At 39.2% G+C, this 25,958-nt stretch overlaps 1 protein-coding gene across 1 annotated transcript in view; it reads right to left on the bottom strand.

The window, feature by feature from the left end:
* LOC122790011 (son of sevenless homolog 1-like) overlaps window positions 1–25,958 on the bottom strand; it is a gene marked incomplete at its 5' end in the record, with an annotated part of 1,046,520 nt that overhangs the window by 331,012 nt on the left and 689,550 nt on the right. Inside the window, 1 exon segment of the mRNA XM_044057549.1 lies at window positions 20,217–20,389. Within this exon segment, the coding sequence (XP_043913484.1) occupies window positions 20,217–20,389 (173 nt within the window).

Below are 25,958 nucleotides of genomic sequence, written 5' to 3'. Positions count from 1 at the left end.
AGAAATCTTAGGGGGTTTGATATTTTTAGGTAGAGATCATGCTTCACACAAAAATAATTTCAAAACAGAGGATATGTTGTAAGATGGTTTGTTTGCTGGGTGAACACAGTTCTATTTGATATGCAAAACAGGAAAAAAAGACACCATATCTTACTGGATATGAAAAACAGATGAAAAGGAACTCCCCACCAACTATTAGCTCAACTGAAACCGAGCAGACCTGGCATCTCCCCCACTAACTATTTAAACACCACCAATTACTGGATGTTCACTAAATAAGATTGCTCATCCATCAATACCGAATATAGATAAGATGTTTTTGAATCAGTTACTGGCATGGTTCTTTATCACTTGATCCTACTACCTTACTCTGTAGCATACAGTTTATGTCTAGGCCATTGATTTAAGGGATGTGATCCAGACTATTACCCTTTCTTGCTTTTGCTTTGCCCTGCAGCCCTCACAGGCTACAAGGCACTCATATTACAGATTAATAGGTTTATTAGGCTAACAACCACAAGGGCATTTTAAGCCCAGCCATGCATCCCAAATCTCTGACAAGGTCTGATACCCTTGATAAGTGTAAGCATGGACCTAGGAGATGAAATATTTACAGGTTACCTGTGTCCATTAGAGAGACAGGTGCCAAACCTATTATATTTGGATTTTTGCTTTTAGAAAGAGTCTATGGAGGTATTACAGATATTTTGGAAACTGAATGAAAATTTGTACAAAGCAAAATAATATGGAAACCGCCAAAAAGCAAAAATGAACTGTTTATGGAAAACTTAATTATGTCGCAGAGGATGACGAGGCTCAAAAACTGACAGATAACACAGGAAAAGATGAAATAACCATTGTGATGCATAATCAGCAAACAAGGAAGTCTACAGGAATATAATGGCACTCCTATGGAAAACTGAAGTTAAGAGAGAAGAAAGTGATACACGTATGGAAAACTTTGTTTAAGAATATTTAAAAACAGGAGTGGACTACCAGCATCTTGGAAGAAAGTAGATGTGGCTGTGCTAGTGAAAGAGAGTGAAGAGCCTTCATATAGAATCATTCCAATTTTATACCACGAATATAAAAAGTGTTTGTCTATACTAGTCAAGAAAATGTCAAACTTGATATCAAAGCAGACAGATACGAATCAATGCTTTTTTTTTTTTTTTTTTTTTTTTTTTAACAACTTTACTGAATTATCACTTAAAACATAGGCAAATGTATATTTATATACAAGAAAGCACAGTTGCGTATACTTACCATAAATGTAGATGTTCAAGTGTATTCACTGTTGCAGTCATCACACTTGGGTTTATCCTGCCAGGGGTAGCCCTCAGTCGGCCCAAATACCAGAGGATTAGTACTTCTGCGTTGGTTGCTGTCGCTCCAGGACTGACGTCAGGTCATCAGTGGTATAAAATCAGGCAAGCCAATGCCATTACATCAGTTTTTCTTCCCCCAACTGTCAGGAGCCCCCAAATAGGGAGCTAGGTTATGGTGGAAGAACACCTCCAGTAGAACGTAAATACCAAAAATTCAATGCAAGGAGAGAGGAAGAGAGAGATCCAGAGACAAGGGGGATGGAGGGTGGGAAACCAGGACTGCAACAGTGAATACACTTGAACATCTACATTTATGGTAAGTGTACACAACTGTAGTATGTTCTTCGTGTTTCACTGTTGCAGTCATCACACTTGGGTTGATTCCCAAAGCTGAAAAAAAAGGGGTAGAGGCAGTCAAGAAGACTGGGGGCTGGCTAGGATGCCCTGCAAGACTGCGGTGGCAAAGCCTGCCCTGGATTTGGAGAAGATAGGTAGGTGGTAATGCTTGGTGAAGGTATGAACAGAAGTACACGTTGCAGCCTCCAGGATGTCTCTGGTGGCGACCCCTCTGAGAAAAGCTGCAGAGGTGGAAGTTGCCCTGCTGGAATGCATCCTGATCCCGTTTGGGGGCGGATTCTCGTGCTGTTTGTAGCAGAAATGGATGCAATGTGGTATCCATTTGGAGATTGCTTGTTTGGATATGGCCTTGCCCTCTGCCCCTGATGTGAAGCTGACTAGCAATTGGTCAGTTTTTCTAAAAGATTTAGTCCTATTAAGATAGAATCTGAGCTGTCTGTGCACATCTAGAGAGTGCAGAATCCTTCCCCCCTCATTTTGTGGGTCAGGGAAAAAGGTGGGCAAATGAATGGATTGGTTGAGAGCCACACTGGGCACCACTTTAGGCATGAAGGATGGGTTAGCAATGAGGGAGACCTTGTCAGCATGGAAAATGATGAAGGGCTCTACAGCCATGAGTGCTTGTAGCTCTGAAACTCTTCTAGCTGAAGTGATGGCCAGAAGCAAGGCTGTTTTCCAAGAGAGGAATGTTAACTCTGCTGAAGCTGCAGGCTAAAATGGGGGTAGGGGATCTTTTTCAACACAAAGTTAAGGTGCCAAGCTGGGGTAGGAGCTCTTTTGGGTGGCCTTAAGTTGTTAGCCCCTCTTAGGGACTGTTTGATAAGAGGGTGCGAGAAAAGATGTGGCTCTGTGCTGTAATTAACAGAGATGGCAGAGGCATGAATTTTAATAGAAGAGAAGGATAGACCCCTGTGTAGTAGGTCTGCTAGGTAATCCAGGATGAGAGGAAGGGAGGGCTGTACTGTTTTGGCTCCCTTAGCCTGTATCCAGATGGAAAACCTTTTCCACTTGTCAGCATAAGATTCTCTAGTGCTGGGGCATCTGCCGTAACGTATAACATCCAGGACTTGTTTGCTTAGGCTGGCAGCTTGAGGAGAGGTCAGGGAATAAGCCAGGCTAACAGGTTCAGGGTCTGCAATTGTGGATGCATGAATTCTCCATTCTTCTGGGTTAGGAGTGTTGGGATCTGAGGTAGGTGTCATGGTGGCAGGGGTGATGCTGCGCAGCAGTGGGTACCAGTGCTGACGTGGCTAGTCTGGGGCAATCAAGATTGTCCTTGGTTTTTCCTCCCTTACTTTGAGCAGTACCCATGAAATGAGTGGTAGAGGGGGAAATGCATAGATCGAGAGGTTTACCCATTGGAAGGATAGAGCATCCACTTTCCAAGCCTTGCTGTGAGGTTCCCTGATGCAGAATTTTCTGAGCTGATGATTGGAGTGGGAGGCAAAGAGGTCCACCTTGGGGTGCCCCATTTCTGGGTTACAAAGTTGTAGGTTCTGTGGTCTAGCTGCCACTCGTGTGGGTCCAGCAGGTTCCTGCTCAAGTTGTCTGCCAGAGAGTTTAGGGAGCCTGACAAGAATTGTGCTAGCAGGTGTATTTGCATGGCTGAGGCTGTGTGCCAAAGGGTCATTGCGAGCCTGCAGACAGGATAAGAGTCCCTCCCTGCTTGTTGACAGACCACATCACTGTGGTGTTGTCTGTTTTGATCACTAGAGGCCCCGGGGAGAGTACAGGTCTGAAAGCTGTCAGGGCATGCTGAACAGCTAGCATCTCTTTTTGGTTGATGTGCAGATGTACTGATCAGAAAACTGGAAACTCAAATAGCGTAGAAACAATTTATTACCGCTTTCGTCAGAAGACTTCATCAGAATACTTTGTTACAAAAAAGACCAAACCTTAAATAACACTGTAATTATCCAATTTTTCAATTAATTAAGAATGTTAAAACCTTTTAAAGAGCACCTGCACATTATGTAAACAACAGTTCAATATTGTCTTTCTTGATACTTAACTTGCCATTTTTTAAAAAACATTTAATATTAACAATTCCGTTTAAACCTGGAGGTTTGTCAGATTTTAAACGGATCTGCCACAAAGCTTCCTCTGTTCCACAAAATTTCTAAAATCTACCCCCCTCAAATAAGTTTTACAAACCTAAAGAACAGAGAATAAAACATTTATAACATTGTTACAGATTACAGAATATTTAAATAATGCGTTCGTTTCATCATGCCTTTTGATGTCATATAAGTGCTCACGATATCGTATTTTTAAACGCGTCGTGCCGTCATTCCGACGTAATAAGCTGGGCATGTGCTACATAGCCCAATGTACACCACACCTGTGGTGTTACAGTCAACATATTGGGGTACTTGAAAAGTCCTGTCAATACTGTCAATGGTGATCAATGGTCCTACCGATAAAAACCTACAGGTGTTACAATGATGACAAGGAAAAACACCCTTCATGTTGATTCTATTATTTACTGGTGGTGTTCTATTTGTTTCTAATGCTTTTTTAATATTAAATGTGTTTCTAAAACAAAACAGGTTTCTCACCCAACACCTTTGAAATGTCACTGTTTCCCTGTATAATTTTCCAGTTCTTTTGAATCAAATTTTTTATGGCCAAACCATCAATGCTCATGCCTAGGGAACATACTGGACCTGTATTGTTGACATCGGGGACATCCATATTGATTTCTTGTTGTGATGTGTCAACATGATTATTCAAAATAGCAGGATAAAAAATGCTTCTCCTGCTCATTACAGTGGTAATGATATCATCTAACATAGTGCCAGGATACCCCCTCTCTAAAAATAATTTCTTAATAAATAAAATTTCTTGATTTAAATCATTGTCAGATGATGTCATACGACAGGCTCTTATCATCTGTCCTTTAGGGATGTTTTTGATGGTATGTTTTTGATGGGCACTATTAAAATGAAGATAACTGTTGGTAAAACTCTCTTTACGATATATTTTGCTATTGAATTTGTTTTCTAATAAGTCCCATCTTAGTGAGACATCCAAAAAATCAACTGTCAAGCCAAAATTCCCAAGTTTGAATTTTAAAAAACCATCCTGCTTGTTAACTTCATTAACAAATTCACGTACGGTGTCGTTATCACCTTTTATAATAAAAAACAAATCATCAACAAACCTAAAGTATACTAGAATGTCAAACATGATTGTTAATGGTTTTAGAAAAAACTCCTCCCACCAAGTCATTACCAAGTTGGCATAGGAAGGAGCTGCAGAAGACCCCATGGCCACTCCTCTTTTTTGTCTGTAGTAACAATCCCCAAATAAAAAATAATTGTTATGAAGTAGAATTTCAAGAAACCTACAAATGGTGGAGATCTGTCCAGAACTGAAATCCTGGCTTTTGGCTAACAATAACCGAATGGCATCAACCCCTTCTTCGTGCGGTATGCAGGTATATAGGGATTCTACATCTAATGTAAACATAATATGTTTGTTGAAATCAAAAACACCCTTAATGGCAAAGTTGTTAATCCTGTTCAAAAAATGCCAGGAGTCCTTAATGAATGATTCCTGTCGGGACACCAAAGGTCCCAAGGTGGCATCAAGGACCAATGAAATCCCCTCAGTTACTGAATGGGGAGAGGACACTATGGGTCTGAAGGGGGGGTCTGAAAGATTTTTATGTGTTTTGGGAATACCAAATAAAATTCCAATCCTAGGCTTCTCAATCACATAAAATTCGTACACTTCTATGTTGATTTCATTATTCATTAAAGCATCGTATAATAAAGAATGAATGAAGGCTTCTTTTTTCTTAATAAAAAATGGTGTAACCAATTCATATTCGTCACGATTGTTTAATAAACTCATCATTTTATCATTATACTGTGTTTGAGTCATGATGACAATATTACCACCCTTATCGCTTTTCATGAAGCGTAAAGTTCTGTTCCTATCACGCAATGTGTTAAATGCTTTTCGTTCATTTAAACTTAAATTATGCCTTTGTTTAAATTTCTGACAAAAAATGTTGTCAAGATCATTAACACATGCCTCCTCAAATATTTTAACTGTATGTACTAAAGGTGGATTGTAGATGGAAGGTTTCACTAAGTAGCTGTTTTTTCCAAAGTCAATATCATTTAAAATATAAGACAAGTTTATTTTCCTGGAAAATTTCTTAATATCTAAAACAGTATTCCCATAATCTGCTCTAACAGTGGGAACAAAATTAAGGCCAAGTCTTAACACATGTAGTTCCTCTTCGGTAAATGTATAGTCCGTGAGATTTATTATGTCAAAGTTAGATTTAGCATGGTCTTTGTCTGCTTCATAATTTAATTCTCTTCCTCGGAGGAATGGGAACCCAAAAAGGTTCTGCTCCTGGTCAGCATGGCCTTCTTGCTGTTTTGAGCTCTTTTTCCTAAAAAAGCCGAATCTCCTGGATTCGAAGTGTCAGTAATAATGTTCCCAACAGTTTTACCAACATTGGTGTCAGTCACTTTATTTACCCCGTCAACCCCAGTGTCACCCGTTGAATGGCCAACTGTATCGTAACCTGTTTCGACAGAATTGGCAATAGAGCTATTGTAGTTACAAAACAAAGCGCTTTCACCGTTCATACTTAATGGAGTCTTCTTGTCACTTGTTTGGACTTCGTTAAACGAAGGCTTGTTGCTGCCTACATTGCTATAAAAGCGTTTGCTATTAAAAAACGTACCAGTAGCCCTAGAATTAAGTTCCTTGTTTCCTGGAACAAAGAAATTATAAGCAGAATTGGTCCGATAGCTCACAATGTCCCGTTCCAGTTTAGATTGTTTACGGTTGGTTACTTCAAGAGAATGCTTATCAATATCAGCAACCAGTTTGTTAAAGAAATCATTCTGGTTTGAAACACTACAAACCTTTCTAAGTTTAATTTCTAAATCGGAAATTTCGGCCTTTAAAACATTCATTTTAGCAATGTTGTTATCGGTTAATATCTTCAAAAATGTCATACCTGTTTCGTTAAAGAACGACACTAATGTTCCAAACAATGGGTCTCCAATATGTACCCCGTTTGGGCATTTAAAAAACCGCAGTCCTTTTGGCATCACCTTTAATTCCATACATCGTTTAAAGTAACAATTTTCGATGTGCAGAGACCTATATCTTTTTAAAAGTCGGGTCAGTAAATCTTGTTGATGCAATAACTCTTCGTTGGACACGGAACAAACATTAGCTGAGTATCCACCAAACGGGTTTGTAGTATACTCTAACAGTGGTTTAACCGCTAATTCACGAACCGGAAGTTGTCGTCCGTTACCTCTGTTGTGAGCTGTAGCTGGTTGTTCTTCTATCTCAATAACAGTATCTAGTTCGTTGAAAGAAGCACTCGGGCTAGAGGCATTCGCCACTGGAGATCTTGCATCGGAAGCTTTAGACATCAGGAACTTCAACGATTTTTGTATATCAAATAAAGTAGATATAAGCAATTTGTTCATGCTTTGCTCAGAGTCACAACCTGGAGTAGGGTGAACACTTAAATTTAAAAGTTGTTCGTCGATGTTTGATTCCTCAGCCATGGTATAGAGAAACCCAAAACGAAATGAAATACCAGTATAGAAAACCAAGAAAAATTCACCAGCCAGGAAACAAACTGTTGAAGCAAAGTACTGATCAGAAAACTGGAAACTCAAATAGCATAGAAACAATTTATTACCGCTTTCGTCAGAAGACTTCATCAGAATACTTTGTTACAAAAAAGACCAAACCTTAAATAACACTGTAATTATCCAATTTTTCAATTAATTAAGAATGTTAAAACCTTTTAAAGAGCACCTGCACATTATGTAAACAACAGTTCAATATTGTCTTTCTTGATACTTAACTTGCCATTTTTTAAAAAACATTTAATATTAACAATGCCGTTTAAACCTGGAGGTTTGTCAGATTTTAAACGGATCTGCCACAAAGCTTCCCTCTGTTCCACAAAATTTCTAAAATCTCCCCCCCCTCAAGTCAGTTTTACAAACCTCAAGAACAGAGAATAAAAACTTTTTAAAATTGTTACAGATTACAGAATGTTTAAATAATGCGTTCGTTTCATCATGCCTTTTGATGTCATATAAGTGCTCACGTATACGTATTTTTAAACGTCTCGTCGTCATTCCGACGTAATAAGCTGGGCATGTGCTACATAGCCCAATGTACACCACACCTGTGGTGTTACAGTCAACATATTGGGGTACTTGAAAAGTCCTGTCAATACTGTCAATGGTGATCAATGGTCCTACCGATAAAAACCTACAGGTGTTACAATGATGACAAGGAAAAACACCCTTCATGTTGATTCTATTATTTACTGGTGGTGTTCTATTTGTTTCTAATGCTTTTTTAATATTAAATGTGTTTCTAAAAACAAAAACAGGTTTCTCACCCAACACCTTTGAAATGTCACTGTTTCCCTGTATAATTTTCCAGTTCTTTTGAATCAAATTTTTTATGGCCAAACCATCAATGCTCATGCCTAGGGAACATACTGGACCTGTATTGTTGACATCGGGGGGGACATCCATATTGATTTCTTGTTGTGATGTGTCAACATGATTATTCAAAATAGCAGGATAAAAAATGCTTCTCCTGCTCATTACAGTGGTAATGATATCATCTAACATAGTGCCAGGATACCCCCTCTCTAAAAATAATTTCTTAATAAATAAAATTTCTTGATTTAAATCATTGTCAGATGATGTCATACGACAGGCTCTTATCATCTGTCCTTTAGGGATGTTTTTGATGGTATGTTTTTGATGGGCACTATTAAAATGAAGATAACTGTTGGTAAAACTCTCTTTACGATATATTTTGCTATTGAATTTGTTTTCTAATAAGTCCCATCTTAGTGAGACATCCAAAAAATCAACTGTCAAGCCAAAATTCCCAAGTTTGAATTTTAAAAAACCATCCTGCTTGTTAACTTCATTAACAAATTCACGTACGGTGTCGTTATCACCTTTTATAATAAAAAAGATGGGACTTATTAGAAAACAAATTCAATAGCAAAATATATCGTAAAGAGAGTTTTGCCAACAGTTATCTTCATTTTAATAGTGCCCATCAAAAACATACCATCAAAAACATCCCTAAAGGACAGATGTTCAGAGCCTGTCGTATGACATCATCTGACAATGATTTAAATCAAGAAATTTTATTTATTAAGAAATTATTTTTAGAGAGGGGGTATCCTGGCACTATGTTAGATGATATCATTACCACTGTAATGAGCAGGAGAAGCATTTTTTATCCTGCTATTTTGAATAATCATGTTGACACATCACAACAAGAAATCAATATGGATGTCCCCCCCGATGTCAACAATACAGGTCCAGTATGTTCCCTAGGCATGAGCATTGATGGTTTGGCCATAAAAAATTTGATTCAAAAGAACTGGAAAATTATACAGGGAAACAGTGACATTTCAAAGGTGTTGGGTGAGAAACCTGTTTTTGTTTTTAGAAACACATTTAATATTAAAAAAGCATTAGAAACAAATAGAACACCACCAGTAAATAATAGAATCAACATGAAGGGTGTTTTTCCTTGTCATCATTGTAACACCTGTAGGTTTTTATCGGTAGGACCATTGATCACCATTGACAGTATTGACAGGACTTTTCAAGTACCCCAATATGTTGACTGTAACACCACAGGTGTGGTGTACATTGGGCTATGTAGCACATGCCCAGCTTATTACGTCGGAATGACGACGAGACGTTTAAAAATACGTATACGTGAGCACTTATATGACATCAAAAGGCATGATGAAACGAACGCATTATTTAAACATTCTGTAATCTGTAACAATTTTAAAAAGTTTTTATTCTCTGTTCTTGAGGTTTGTAAAACTGACTTGAGGGGGGGAGATTTTAGAAATTTTGTGGAACAGAGGGAAGCTTTGTGGCAGATCCGTTTAAAATCTGACAAACCTCCAGGTTTAAACGGAATTGTTAATATTAAATGTTTTTTAAAAAATGGCAAGTTAAGTATCAAGAAAGACAATATTGAACTGTTGTTTACATAATGTGCAGGTGCTCTTTAAAAGGTTTTAACATTCTTAATTAATTGAAAAATTGGATAATTACAGTGTTATTTAAGGTTTGGTCTTTTTTGTAACAAAGTATTCTGATGAAGTCTTCTGACGAAAGCGGTAATAAATTGTTTCTACGCTATTTGAGTTTCCAGTTTTCTGATCAGTACTTTGCTTCAACAGTTTGTTTCCTGGCTGGTGAATTTTTCTTGGTTTTCTATACTGGTATTTCATTTCGTTTTGATGTGCAGATGTATTTGATTTGGGCCCCAATGGCCCTGAATGCACCTGCCATCCAGGTGTGCACCCCAGGCATAGTCTGATGCGTCTGTGGCGAGGGTCTGGGCGGCGTCGGGTTGTGAGAAGGGAAGTCCCTTGTTGTGGTTGCATGCTGCTGCTCACCAAAGAAAATCTTTCCTTAGACAGGGTATCATAGGTATGATAGTTTCCAGGTCTTCAGAGTGTTGACACCAAAGGCTTTTTAGGTACTACTGTAGTTTCCTCTTATGCAGTCTAGCATATGGAATGAGTAGAATGCAGGGGGGCCATGAACCCTAGAGCTTCCAGGATTTTCCTTGCAGATAACTGAGTTCTGGTGGCTAGTTGAGAAAAGTAGCTTGTCAGGTAGGCTCGTTTTTCTGGAGTAAGGAATGACATCTGGGATGCTGTGTCCAGGCTTGCTCCCAGGAATACAATTTTTTGTGTGGGGACTAGTTTTGATTTCTTTTCGTTGATAGAATACGCCAGGGAGGTCAGTAGGTCCTTTACAAAGGTCAGGTGCTGTAACAGCTTTTCCTGACTGCCTGAATCAGGCGATCATCTAAGTAGAGGTAAATTTGAATATTTCTTTGTCTGCAAAAAGCAATGGCTGGAACCAGGCATTTTGTGAAAACTCTGGAAACAGTGGATAAGCCAAAGGGAAGCGCAGAGAACTGAAAGTGCATAGATCCTGCCATGAAACAAATATTTCCCGCAAGATTCCCTGATTGGGATGTGTAGGTAGGCCTCTTTTGGGTCTAGGGTGGCTAACCAAGCATCCCTGGAAAGCATAGGAAGAAGCTGCTGGAGGGTGAGCATTTTGAATTTTGGTATAACCACAAAGGTGTTTAGAATGGATAAATAGAGGATGGGGTACCAGGTGCCCTCTTTTCTGGGTACCAGGAAGACCATGGAGTAGAAACCTTGGCCTATCTGTTCTCATGGAGAGCAGGGAAAGGACTTGCTTTTTGGCCTCTGCCCACTGGTTTGGAGGAAGATCTGGGAACCCCTTTGGGGTTGGAAGAGTGTGGAAATAAAATTTGTATCCCTGGGACGCTATGTTTATGACCCATTGGCCGTTGGTAATAGAGGCCCAGTTGTTTGCATGGAAGGAGAGTTTTCCTCCTAGGGGCACAAGCAGGTGGGCAGAGGTAAGGGGTGGAGGTGTAATGTCATTATGAGTTCTTACCATAAGGGGGGTGGGGATTAGCACTCCCGGTTTTTGTAGTGGAGGAACTCCATTGCTTAGATCTCTGCATTCCCTGGGACTGCTGTCTGGGGGGGGGGTCTGTTTCCCCTGGGTCTGGGCTGAGCTGGCCTTGGGGGGCAGAAAGGACCAGTGCTTGGAGGGGGCAACGCCTACTGAACCTCGGAGGCCGAACTGTAAAAAGTCTGCATAGATTTAGCTTTTTCTTCCATCTTTTTTAAGACCTCTTCTGCCTTGGTGCCAAACAAATTGTCTTTGTTCAATGGTGCATCCAATAATTTTGATTTGACATGGTCTGGCAAGGTCTGTTCCTTAAGCCAAGCATGCCTTCTAAGCACAGAACCAATGACTGCTGCCCTGCAAGATGCTTCTGGGGCGTCAAAGCCACTTTGCAAGGTATGCTTAGTAACTTGGCTTGCAGAATGCATAAACTCTTGTAATTCTTTATTTTCTGCACAAGCAGGAAAGGAATATATTTTTTGTTTGAGGAGTTCCATGGTATGCTGCTGATATTTCAGCATGTGGAACTGACAATTTAGTGCTCTAACAGCAAGAGTTGCAGAGGTGTATACTTTTTTAGCCCATCTGTCTAAAGCTCGGGAATCCCTGCCTGAGGGGGTGGGATTCTTAGCTGAGGTTGCTTTAATTCCTTTTGGTCCTTGGGAGATGACCTCTGGGTCAGCAGTAGAATTTTTGAAAAGGAATTTGAGAGAGTTGGACTCTATCACCTGTCAGGTTTCCTAGGAGCAGGAGGAAGGGTGTCAGGAGTCAAACCGGATTCCATTAAATCATCCACAACATCCAGGGCAGGAGGAATGGCTAAAGCTATGTGCTGTGGTAAATCTAAGAATTCCCCGAGTCTCTTTTTTGACTGAGGATAGTCCTGACATTCCCATTGGAAATGCTCACTTAATGTAGGGTTTCACCAAATGAAAAATCCTCAGGAGGAGAGGCAGAAGGAATGGATTCCTCTTCACCAGAATCCTAATAAGCAGAGAGGGGTTGCACGTCTTCAAACCTCAGAGTCATCGGACTCCTGTTCAGATAAAACTACTAGGGACAAGTCACTTTTTCTTTTGGAAGGGGTAGCCTGGCTTTCCCTAAAGCATAATAAGGTATTCCACCATTTTAAGCATTTGACACTAAGGCATGGAAGCAGGTGCTTGAGCTTGGGTCGTCAGTTTTTTTAGGCATAGTTCGTACCCTGGGCCTTAGAAACTCGGTAGTTTTAGAAAGAACTGAAGACTTGAAAGAGGTCATCCATTTGTGTCGAGTATCTGTAGTGCGAAAAACATCCTCAGAAGCTGGTGCCTGCTCAGCGGCTCTGGACCCATCCAAGGTAGAGACATCCGCAGGATCCTTAGTCGAAGAAGAGTCTTGTGGCACAGCGGACTCCAAACGAATCTCTGTAGCGGCCACCGAATCCACAGAAGTGGCATCAGGGGCTGCAAAAGCACCTCATTGAGGACCTGAGAACTGACGGCTGGCTTAACGGAAGCGTCATCGGCAGTTTTGGACCTGTGTGGTCTGTCTCCGTCTTTATTCTTACTTTTTTTAGAAGATCGGTAGTCGGATGGTTTACCAAAGCCATATCGGAATACGAGGACTGAGCGCGAAAATATTTGGCTACAATAAGGGCCCGACGATGTATAGTTCTGGAGTTGAACAAAGCACAAAAGCGACAGCGAGGGACATCGTGGTTTGGGCCTAAACAGGTGACGCAGTAAGAATGGAAGTCTCGGTGTGGTATTTGCTTTCCACAGGCGAGACAATTAACTTTTTCTGACATCGGTTAGAGCAAGAAAAAAGGATCCCCAATGGGGTTACTTAGCTTTACAAGACTTCAACTTCAATTCGGAAACGAAAACTCAGGTAGCAGCCGACCGGCACTCGTGCGAATTGCTTCTGCTTCGGGCTCCTCAGCAAGAAACACTGATGTAATGGCATCGGCTGCCTGACTTTATGCCACTGACGACCTGACATCAGTCCTGGAGCGACAGCAACCGATGCAGAAATACTAAGCCTCTGGCATTTGGGCCGACTGAGGGCTACCCCTGGCAGGGCGGGTTTTGCAACAGCAGTTCTGCAAGGCATGCTAGCCAGCCCCAGCTCTTCTTGACTGCCTCCAACCTTTTACAGCTTTGGGAATCTACCCAACTGTGATGAGTGCAGCAGTGGAACATGAAGAACATAGTACAGTTGTGTACACTTACCATAAATGTAGATGTTCAAGTGTATTCACTGTTGCAGTCCTGGTTTCCCTCCCTCCAGCCCCCTTTTCTCTCTCTCTCTATGTCTATTACTCACCCCTTTCAGGGGTATTGATATTTACTTTTTACTGGTGGTGTTTTCCCCACCATAACCTAAGATCCCTATTTGGGGAGGCTCCTGACATTTGGGGCAAGAAAAACTGATGTAATGGCGTCGGCTGGCTGATTTTATACCACTGACGACCTGACGTCAGTCCTGAACCGACAGCAACTGATGCAGAAATTCTAAGCTTCTGTTATTCGGGCCGACTGAGGGCTACCCCTGGCAGGATAATCCAAGTGTGATGACTGCAACAGTGAAACACGAAGAACATCACAAATCATGTTAAAATGTTCACAGTTACAAACATTATACATCAAATATATATTTTGCATACAATTATCATCAATCCAACATTACATAAACTGATCACGCCTCGCTTCCCCTTAAACCTCACTCCTCCTCCAAAACATTATTCTGTATTTATTTTTCCAACAATCTTCATTTTTCTATTTAATATGTTCCTTACCCTTTCCTAGAGGTCTCACTTCCAGTTCTTTTATCTCTGTTACAATATTCACTACTTCAAATACAGTTGGTTTAGACTTTGATTTCCATTTTCTCGTAAATGTTTTTTTTTTTTTTTGGCAATCACAAAATTAAACTTAACAAGACCTTACTATGTATAGGCAATTCAGATCCTGTATTCCAGCTCAAAGAATAAATTTCCTTAGTTACACCAATTTGCTCATCGAATATTTCTGACAGAGTACTCCATAGGGAATTTTTAAAGTCTGCCAACTCATTACACTCTCAAAACATACATTTCCAGTTGCTGCTTTCTTCCCCATCACCCCTGCAATATTTGCCATCAACCTGAGGAAAAATTCTTTGCAGTCTGCTTGGGGTATAAAAAAAAAACTATGCAAACACTTCCAAGCAAAATTCTAAACCTGCCATACTTTGTTGCATATTATGGGAGCCGCACATGTCATCCCATTGTTTTCTTGTGAATTGCTTAACCAACTTCTCTTGCCAATTATTTCTAAAATTCTCTGAATGATTCCTATAGTTATCATGCAATATTTTATACGTCCTATTAATTATCTTGTTTTAACAGCAGCTCCTGTTCCAGATTCAGCTAAATACTCGGTCAGAACAGGACTTTCACTTAGTGTTCCCCTATCCCTTTCTCTATGCCTATATTCTGATATCAATCACTGATACGAAAGGCAGTCTTCCAGCCTGCAGTCTAAATGTCTTCATGCCTATTTCCATTCCATCACCTCTCTCTCTCTAGTTATTTGTTCCCAATACCTTGGTTCCTTTGCCAGTTTTCTCCAGTAAATATCAGCCTCCTCTTACCTATTCTCCCTACCCCTAATTGCAGTCTTCGCTGTCAGCAGAATCTCTTTTCTCATCTTGTCTTAATTCTTAGCATACTTCCTTCTACTTTATAGATATAACCTTCGGAATGGCTATTTCTTATTCTTCTTAAGGTTCAGCATCCAAAATCCCACTCTCATTATTTCTTGAATCCCCCCACCCCCCCCTCTGCTTCACCATCATCCCTTTCCACTTTGAATTATCGTTTTTTGCTTGTGTTATGTATATGACCCTTAAAATATCCCTTCAAATCAGGTAATCCTAAACAAGATTTCTATTGGAAAGACAACAACCCAAGAGTACGACCTATTGACTTAAACATGCTTTTGTCCAGCCTGTCTTCTCTTTTTATATTGTAATGCCTAGATTTCTTAAAACTTAAAAAAAAAGAAAAAAAAACACCTGTTTACTTTAGCATCTTTCACATATAACAATTGCTAAAAGTAGTAACAGTTTACTACATCCCATGCAATTTATATCATAAATGGTTTATACAAATACTGTTAAAGACTATTTCTACTTACAGTTCCTTTTGCTCGTTTTCTCCTTTTTTTCCCATTTAGTGTTTTTCCAATCATTAATGACATGAAATAGAACATATGCCTGTCAGCCCCCCCCCCCAACAAGTTTAACAAAGTCAACAAGAATCCAGTCTTAGCCACTTTTTCTTGTAAAGCTATAATTCACAAATGTGACTGATGCTTTATAGTCTCACATTTATTCACTAATTTCAGTGTTGCTGGTCGTCATCCAATCTCCATCTCCCAACACCTGTCTCCAGTTCAAGTCCAAGGTACTCCTGATTCTTTTAGTCAACTACTGTGTTTTTTCCTCACACACATTTTCGATTTGAACATTGGGAGAGGTTTCACTAACAATGTCCCTCTGTGAGCCTTACCATCAGAATAATGACAAGCACAGTCCTCTTCTGCTTGATGCCTCACTCCTTGTTGGACAAACGTTTATATTTTGCATTTCTCCTTCAGTCTGTTCTGCATAAAAAATTGACTTTGATCCTCCAGAAAAATATTCTAAAGACTGCTGGATACAGCAGCTTGAATCTCACACCTGCCTGTTGACGTTCCCTGACTGCTGGGATAAATTTGCTTCTCTTCCGCCTGATGTACAGTGATAACCATGTTCAAGAAACCCTCTGTTCTCTCCAACTTTTACTATGTTGTCCTTTTACCACAATTTTATCAGGATCAACTCCTTCTGCTGGTTGGAATCCACTGTTACTAAATACAGGTCTTGGCTGCTTTCTCATGGCCAGGATTGAAGTATACACACAATGTGCCCTTTCAATTACCAGAGCATGTGTGAATACCAGTCCAGTTGCTTATCTGTGCTTTCACAAGATGAATACAATCTGTTCCTTCTAATTTCACCGTTACAGCAGAAAACCTCAGGTTTTCCCTATGTGCTCTCTCCTCTTAATTCTGCCATTTTTTAAAATTATCGTTTATTGAGAAGTCTCATACTCAGCTAGCCTTTTCTTCATTTCGATATCTGCCTTTTTCCAGTTTTATCAGAGCATCTGCATATCTGTTAACGTTTCTTCCATTTTCCAGCCTTTTGTTATTTAAGTTGCTATATGTCTTCAGTGTTTTATTTATTTAAATCAGCTCCGAGCATATTTGACTTATTTTCCCTTTAGATTAAAAGAACCATCATTTCCACCAAAGCGGGAGCTTGAACTGCTTTTTGGTGAACAGCTGCAGTATTCTTCCCAGTCAGTTTTTTCTCTTCACCTTTTTCAGTTGATGATCTTTCAGGTTCTCTCATTTTCTTCTTTGCTGGCATCCAAGCAGTGTACTTACTAGCCAGTAAATGAATTTACTAAAACTGACAAGAGTTCCTGGCCTTTGTGTTTATTTCTTTTTTCACAATGACAGAGGTGAAGTTGTGCTTGTTGATCAGTGTGCATCATCTTGGAAAGCGTGAAATTATGTGGTTTTGAGGAGGGGAGGGAAACATTTGATAAAATTAATAGAATAATAATGATTCAGATGGAAGCAGATTATAAGAAACTATTGCCACTTTGATAGGCCTTAATGCAGAGAAAGTATTCAACAAAGAGCTGGGAGTATTTATGAAAAGGGAAATGGTAGCAGCTGCATTCCCTAGTAGAATAATACGGGTAAATAAAGATGAAATATGAACTTCTGGAGGCAAGTATGAAAGTAGAAGGGTTCCTCTCTAACAAGCTGGGTTTGAACAGGGGGACCAGAAAAAGATGCCCTCTTTCCCTACTGTTACTTGCTTTACAATTAGAGCTGTTGGCAAAAGACATTAAAGATTCACAAATTCAATGATATAACTGGTATGATACAACAGAAAAGTTTGCTTTATCTGCAGATATTCCAGACATGGAAATCCTTGACTCTACAGAAGAAAGTGCTTGATTAAACTTGCTTGCAAACTTTTGACTGAAACGAGTTGTCCTTCAAGTGGTGGTTGTTTTCAGTTTGGGATGTGGTTTACCCACTGTTCTTGCTAAATGAAAGTAAAACAAAGGCTGCATCAGTAAACTATATGCCCATGCAGGAAGAGTTTCAGCAATACTCAATTATGAAGACATGAACAGATGAAATATTTAGAGGTACGGATTAAAATTAATTCTATTGCTGTACCTAAGAATATACAGGAAGATGATACAAAAATTGAGAAACTTGAAACTATCGGTATAGATAGCAAGATGTAACCAGTAATTTATCAGTCAGAGAACTTATGGATGATAATAAAGAACTAAAGGACTTTACATGGGAAGGGAAGTCGGGAAGAGTTATGTGGGATAAGCTGCTTCTCCATAAAAAGCTGGATTAGGGTTAACTGATCTGAAGCAGTACTTTAGAGCTAGAGAGTTAAATCATATATAGAGATGTGTGTGTGTGTGTGTGTGTGTGTGTGTGTGTGTGTGTATGTGTGTATATATATATATATATATATATATATGGGTCTACTGTATAACTTCGAAAATACACTTCGAAATTACACAGTAGACCCTGGGTTACACGAAAGTGCACTTACTCGAAAGTGCACTTTCACGAAACCCACTTCAGCGAATGAGCTACATACTGCAGTTTCGTGCAGGAGTCATGGACCTTAGGGTACGTGCCATGGTAAGGGGATAGCTAGTAGGGCTATCCCCTTACCATGACCCGTGCCCTAACCATAAGGTCCGTGACTATCGCACCACAGTGGAGGACATAGAACGTTTCCCTACTATCCCTCCACTGTAGTGCAATATGTTCGCAGAAGCAGTGTTCACGGAAATGCACTTTCGAGTAAGTGCACTTTCGCAGAACACAGGGTCTGCTGTATAATTTCGAAGTTATACAGTAGACCCATATATATATAGATATATATATATATATATATATATATCTATGGGTCTACTTCATAACTTTGAAATTTCATAACATTGAGACCAAAACATCTAAATCCCAAAACACTGAAAACCCAAAACATGGAAAACTCAGAACACTGAAAGTGTGCTTCATAACAATGAAAACAACAATGCAAAAGTAAATAACATCCTCTCCACCTATAACAACTAACACACTTTCTACTATGTTTCTGCAGGGGGGCAAGCCCGCCTGCACCCCCCCCATAAATTAAATATACTAACAACAAGATCGCACTACACTGGAAAAAAGTTAATTTCCTAGTATACCAACTCCAAGATCACACTACAGTGGAAAAAAAGTTAATTTCCTAACCTCACACTAGAGTTATGAAATTAACTTTTTTCCACTGTACTGCGATCTTGGAGATGGTATATTTAATTTACAGGGGGTTTGGGGGCAGAGCCCCCCACATGGGGAGGGTGCAGGGGGGCTTGCCCCCCTTCAGAAACGTAGTAGAAAGTGCGTTTGTTAGTTAGGTGGTGGTGTAAGTGGAGGTGATACTATATTTGTGCAATGTAGTTTTCAATGTTATGAAGCCCACTTTCAATGTTCTGAGTTTTCAGTGTTTTGGGATTTCAATGCTTTGGTTTTAATGTTATATATATACACACACACAAATATACACATGCACACAAAACACTACTCAAGCAGAAAGTTATGAATTAAAGTGGAAAAAGATGACAGAAGGGGAGGAAGGGTTAAAGCCAGAGAAACTAGAATTTTGGATAAAACTCCTTAAGGAAAACTACCACCACCATACAGAGTAGTATATTCCTAAAATATCAGAAATAATTCTAAGATCTAAGCCAGTGTGGGAAAGGAGGAGACTTTACCAACAGGTATGTATGCAAGTAGGTAAATGCAAAATAGGCAATACTGGAGAAAAATTAGCAAAGGAACCAAGGTATCGGTAGCAAAGAATTCAGGAGAGAAAGGTAACAGAGTGGGACTGTCTACACTCTATTATCAATAATTAATAGGGAAGGCTGAACGCAAAAGACAGGGTAGTACTAAGTGAAAGGCCAACTCAAGTTGAGTCTAGAACAGAAACTGCTATTAAAAATGGTTAATTAGTAGGGCATAAAAAATACTGCACATTAACGATAAGAATCAATCAGAGAATGGAAGGGAAATTTACAAAGGCACAATGAAAGGAAATCTGCACAACTTCTAAGCAAGCAACACTGCTCAGAAGATTTTAGGATTTTTGCAAGGAAATGCCTGCACAGGTATATACCCCCAAGTAGACTTCAGAGGATTTTATTCAGTCAGAAATCATCTCGTGTGTGAGATGAAAGCTGTTTTTTATTGCATTATATTCAAAGATGAATGTCACAGAGTTATTAGGTTTTTATTAAAGCTGTTTTTTTTAATTAAAAAACAAGAAAACGTATTTGCATACTGATTGAAAACAGAAAAATGTTACTATGATTTGTTTACTTTTTATTAATGTAGGTGTACATATCATTGTTTAAATGTAGTTAAATAAAGATGCTTAAAACTTATTTAAAATGAAAAAGTTGTGCATGGTTGTACAGGAAGCTAGTGACATCGTGGAAAGTGCCAGAATTAAACATTTATCTAGGGAGCTTCTAAGAAAAAAATATGTAGCAATATGACTGGTAGAGAGAATGAACTCAATTGCTGACCTGTCAAAGGATGGATCCAATGTTTACATCTGTTCACCAAGAATATCCAAATAAGTGCAGACCATTTTCAGTGGAATCCTGGGAACAGAAGCTCCAAATCTAATACACTGACAATGTAAATATATAAAAAAAAGTGAAATGAAATAAATGCAAAAGCATGATAATGTTGAATGAGGTCAAAGGTTACAATTCCAATGTGCTGGATAAAAGCATTGTCTTGAAGTTCTTTTATGACTTTTTCTAAAATGTACTACAGAAATTAAAAAGTCAGATGAAAACAGAGGGTAGTGAAAACCAATAAAACTTGTAACTCACTCTGATATCTGTTTCTATTTTTAAACGATACGGTTGGTTCTGATACTGCTGGATCTCTCCTGTTATTTCCGCCACCTTCCTCCTCTTACTAAAATTTATTAGGTCTTTACCATGTCTTTTAAGGAAATCAAGATTGCCTTCCTCTGTTTTTAAGATATTTGTCAAATAAATTCCTGTAAAAAGAAACAAATAAGTTAGTATAGAGTCTACAAGACATTAACATGCATGCACACAAAAAAATTGAGAAAAGCTGGTGCTTATATATATATATATATATATATATATATATATATATATATAGACACACACACACACACACACACACACACACACACACACACACACACACACACTAACCAATATCCATCATGTTTATCTTTCTAGAAAGGACTTCTGTACTAAAATTCTGTTACAGTTCAGAACTTAAAACAGTATGTTTGCAACACTGGAAGGGATAATGCAGTTAAGTAAAGCAAAAATATGGTTTCAGAAGCAGTGCATGTAAGTTGGCAAATTCTTACAGACTTATAAATACTAACAATTCAGAGACATGTTGAGTGCACAGTTTTATAAAGGAAACAAATGATATAAAATTAAGCTCGTTATTCAGCTATTTGTAAGCAAATAACTAATTTCAAAATCCTGTAATCAACAATATTCACTTCAACCTAATCAACTGCCCACTTATTACAGTTATTTACTTACTTCAACTCTCTAACTAGGTAGATGGATTGATCAACAAACATTTATTAGTAATGACTCGGGCCCAAGGCTGAAACGAACATTTCTACACACTCGGGTCATAAAACATTGTACACTGCATTACATTCATAAAGTTAACATCTTTTTTTTATTTTAAGTATCTCCCTAGGACCTTGCCCAGTGGCTCTCCTGTTTGTGCTCTAGTTGCTCATTTTGTCCCCCAGAGACAACAGCGAGGCATCCCTAAACTGGATGAGAGCCCTTCAGCTCATCTGTTCTGTTCTGGGGGCCTAATAAGCCACTGATTCTCTGGGAAACATGAGCCAGGCATTAGGGAGCATTCCAGTGCACTTGCTCTGAGGATGTTCTTGCCTTATCCCTCCTCAATGGTGGAAAGCCTGCTCATGACAGTTGCCTGGATAGGGACTGATGTGCATGCTACCACACATATCATCACTGAGTCAGTACTACACTGACTAACAGTACAAGTTTGACCTAGCCTCTTTCAAAGATGGTAATCTACTCTAGTAGGTTTGTCTTGTCAATGTGGTGGGTCACCCCCTCCTCCATCCCAGGATGGGTGAGTTGGTATCAGCTATTAAAGCTCATCCTTTTCTACCCGACAACTCCAGCATCCATGCAGCTAATCATATATGGGTCACTGTTTCAGCATCACCCTTCTTTGCCACTTGGCTGGAACAAAGTTAATAGCTTGGCGAAAACAACACTGCAGTACATTAAGTACATACGATCATGTGGCTGGATGGATACAGATCTGTATCTCCCAATGTGTCTTTTTACATGCACGCAAATGTGTGACTCCATTTATTTAGATGGTATGCTGAAAGTCCAATTACAGTAACTGTGATCTTCAAAATAGAGAAAAATTATGCACAAATGAGGAAAATCCAAGAGTACTGCAACTCAAGAGGATCCTTCCTACTCCAAAGTACAACAATCCTGGAAGCAATATAAAAGTAGCAGAGGAGGTGGGTGGTGCCACAACTTCCCATCATCAAGGAGTGTTATTGGGGGGGGGGGGGGGGTGAAGCCTTCTTGTAAAGAATGACAACCAGTTTCAGAATTTACAAATTTGTTGTTTTTTTTTTGCCACACTTGCACTTTATTTTTTTTAAAGTATAAAAACTTGTATTATCTGATAAGCATCACATCTAAACACACGTGCATGAGCGTGCGCACACACTATTTGCACATACAGGCAAATATATACACACATACATGCATGCATACAGACAAACACTGAATTACAGATACGTTAGTATTTTATGTTTTTAGAGCTCTCAGCAGTGGGGAACAACTGGAATCTACCTTTTGACGATCGCTCCAGCAAACCTCTTCAAACATTTCCAGCTCCTGTGTTCAAGAAGCAAAACCCTAACGCTGGCTTACAATACGGTGTCACTACACAAGGTGAAAGGAAACAAGCCTAGCCCTAGGTTTCCCAGCTGTACCACGGAACATTAGTGAACCATGCCTGAAATCAAGAAGAAAAAAATAAGGATATAAAATTACAAACCCTTAATACGATAGATCCAACTGTGTAAAAGGTTTGTAAAATGGAAATACAGGAAGGGTAAAGAAGTAACTAAGACAGAGAGCATTCTCAAAGATTAAATAAGCATTCAGGTATCCAAGTTCTTACCTCAACTGACTATGTACAATGATTAATTGCTAGGAAGAATCTTAAACAGTAAGCACTACTTCCCCCCCAACGGGAAGTCAAACAAAACAGGACATGACAGAATGGAAGCAAACCTTAGAGTGCAGAAACCTGCAACACAGAAGGGCAGCAGGAAGCCTTATTGCTCCAATGAAAATCCAAGTAGTTGTGGTTGCTTACACTGTCTAACACTGACCATGCAAGCCTCAATGTGCATGTCCACAAAAAGGATATTCTTGAAATAGATGATAAAAGCAGTAACCTAGCCATGTTAACTTCAGCTTTGTGATTTTACACACTACTGTCCAATGAATGGAAGTTTGTGCAGATAAGGAGGATAATGCAACTATTCTGATATTATGGCTGTTTCGCATATAAATGTGCTGCATGACTACTCTGCATTATGGTAAGAACTTATTCCATTTTTTGCCCTCATTGCCTGATGACCCTCCATCTTCCCTCTCCCAGACAACTGACCAATTCATCCTCCATTTTCGGGATAACAGTCAGGTGAGAGGGGACATCATTCAGGCAGATAAAAGGGGTAGCCCGAGATGATTTCTTACTTTACTTACTTTTGTAGTAAAGTAGATAATTATTCTCAGACTGTGTAATCTCCTAAGAGGGGTGATAAAATTTTAGATACAGTATGGGTTAGAAATCTGGACTACAATAATGACTGTAAAACTTGTTCTAAATTAACTGGTTCTGAACATCTGTGTGTTTCTTGGACTTGTGAGGTTAATAATTCCATTAGAACCAAGAATAATAGAGTGTACCATATGTTTTTATAGGGCTGATTATGATACAATTAGAAAGACACCAGAATGGGATTAGTGTAGAGCAGTTTGCTCAAGTGATGTTGAGATAAATTGCAAAACTTTTTATAGTTTCTTATTTTAATTGGGGAATTTCTGCTCCTAGCTCCTTGTAAATCACCTTTGTTTAAATCATCCTGATGGAATAAACCCTTGAATAAATTATGCAATAGGACAAGAAATTTATGGAAAAAAATTTTAAAAAGTATTCTGGACAAAAGGAATTGTAATGATATAAGACAGTTAATTATACATTCAGGAAAATGGTGAAGGATGCAAGGCAGAATTAAAATCACAGTTTGGCATAAAACATTCTTTTAAATAAAGCTTTTTGCAGTCATTTGAAATATGACTACCTGAATATGAGCAAAAAAAAAAAAAAAAAAAATTAATTGGCTTAGTTTTTGGTGTCACTCAGTGGGCGTCCAATATTTGTCGGCTTGGAAGGATATGATTGACAGAACACGCTGATTTGCCAGGGATTGCCTGAATCTGTCCCCTCTAAGGTTTCAATTATTGGCAAAGACATTGTCCAACCCCATACTGACTTTTTTAGGCAGTGCCAATCTGATAAAGCTACCAACATAATGAAACAAAGCAAAGGAAAATTAAAGTGGTAAAGATCAATGTTAGGAGCCTAAACAAGAAACTCCACTTCCTACAAGCCCTTCTCACCCTGGAAGACACTGATGTCTTTAAAACTGGCTGAGACAAACGGTTTAAAATAGAGAAAACACTGGTTGTGCAGGGCTATAATGCCTTCAACACATTTAGATCAGCTACTGTGTAGAAGGGGGAAAAAGGCGGGGGTGTTTCAAACTTCATCCAGAAGAAACATGCATCAAGGCTGGTAAAATAGCATGATGTACTAGAGCTTCATGTCCAAATAACCATCAGAAAGGTCCCATACCATATATTAACTAGCTAAAGAACTCCATCTAAGACACAAAGCCTATCTAGAGGAAGTAGAATCACCAAGTATTAAACTCAACACTATTATCCTAGGTGATCTGAACTACTCGGCTATAAACTGGGAAACCCACACCACCACTAGTGCACAACCACAGAAATTCCTGGACTTTGATAATACAAATGTCCTGGAACAATTAGTCAGGGTACTCACTTGGAGAAACAACATTTTGGATCTTGTCCTTTCTAATATGGGAGCATCTTGTACCATGTGTATCTTCATCATTTACATCTGACCACAAAGTATCCATCGAAATAAAACTGAAACCAGAGATCCCTTCTTCCAAGGTACCTTCAGAAATGTCTTTAGTACAAACTACCTACTCCTAAGTGATACACTGGTAAGCTTCAAATCCCCATCAAACCCACTTAACTCCACTGAATATGCAGAAATGTGCACCACCACATATAGCAGCATGTAAACAGCTGAACACATGCAACTGTAGCCTGTAGGAAGAAGTGCAGAGCTAATGCCAGAACAAACCCACATGGTGGCACCATAGCAACAAGCTTTACAAAAAAAGGAAACAAATTTTTACCAATAATAAGAACGGTAATTCCCAGAATGTTAGAGCCCTTGTCACTGAGATAAACTCCTCATGAGTTTAATAAAATCCAAAGGCCAAGTTAGAAGCTAAAATAGCTACTCAAGCCAAACTATCACAATGCCTTTTTAGTTAAGTTTACAATCTCGAAGGCACAAAGCAGCAATGCACTAAGCTGATTATGAACAATGTTTCCTTTACTAAGGCTGAAGATATAGTGAACCTACTGGCTAATAAATTTAGCTCTGCCTTTACCCCTCTCTCCCCTCTTTCTGACCCTCAAGCTATATCTGAAATTGTCTCGCCTCCAGCATTCACACAAGACCAAGTCCTAAAAGTCAAGAGCTAAAAATACTGCATTAATAGGTCCTGACAATATTCCTGGATGCATCTTAAATAGCATGAAGCATGATTTAGCCACACCCCTAACGCTGTTCACTCTCAGCCTGCATACAGGTTTAGTACCAAGCAAATGGAGAACATCTACCACTATGTCACTGGCTAGATTGACAAATGGCTAACAGGACCTAGGAATTTAAAACAGGGGAAGTTACCTCCAAAAAAGAGACCAGTTACCAGTGGAGTCTCCCAGGGTTCTGTGCTGGGACCTCTTCTGCTTGGCTTCTACTTTTTTGAAGTAAATGTCAATACAAAAGGGCACTGGCTGACTAAGTTTTCAGATGACTGCAAGCTAGGAGCAGTCATTGAATCCCCAAATAACTTGGCCATTCTGCAGAAAGGTTTGTCCCATATCACTGGTGCTAAAATCATGGACTGAAACAATGCATTACTGTATTCTTTGGAAATCATCCACCCTAGGGAACTACTACACTGACAATACTCCGTTAAGAGTTCATAGGTTCATAGATTAGTACTAGGCTAACTGCCCTTGTGGACCATTTTACGCCTAGCCAATTACCCCATGTGAGAATCAAACCCTGCACCTTGTGTCTCCAAGGTAAACACCTTAACCATTATGTCATTCACTCACCCTGTTAACCCAGTTATTTAAGAACTTATGTGGACA

The sequence above is a fragment of the Protopterus annectens genome, chromosome 1.part2, assembly GCF_019279795.1.
Source record: "Protopterus annectens isolate FY-2018-M chromosome 1.part2, PAN1.0, whole genome shotgun sequence".
NCBI classification, from domain to species: domain Eukaryota; kingdom Metazoa; phylum Chordata; order Ceratodontiformes; family Protopteridae; genus Protopterus; species Protopterus annectens.
This window is presented reverse-complemented; position numbering and strand designations above follow the sequence as displayed.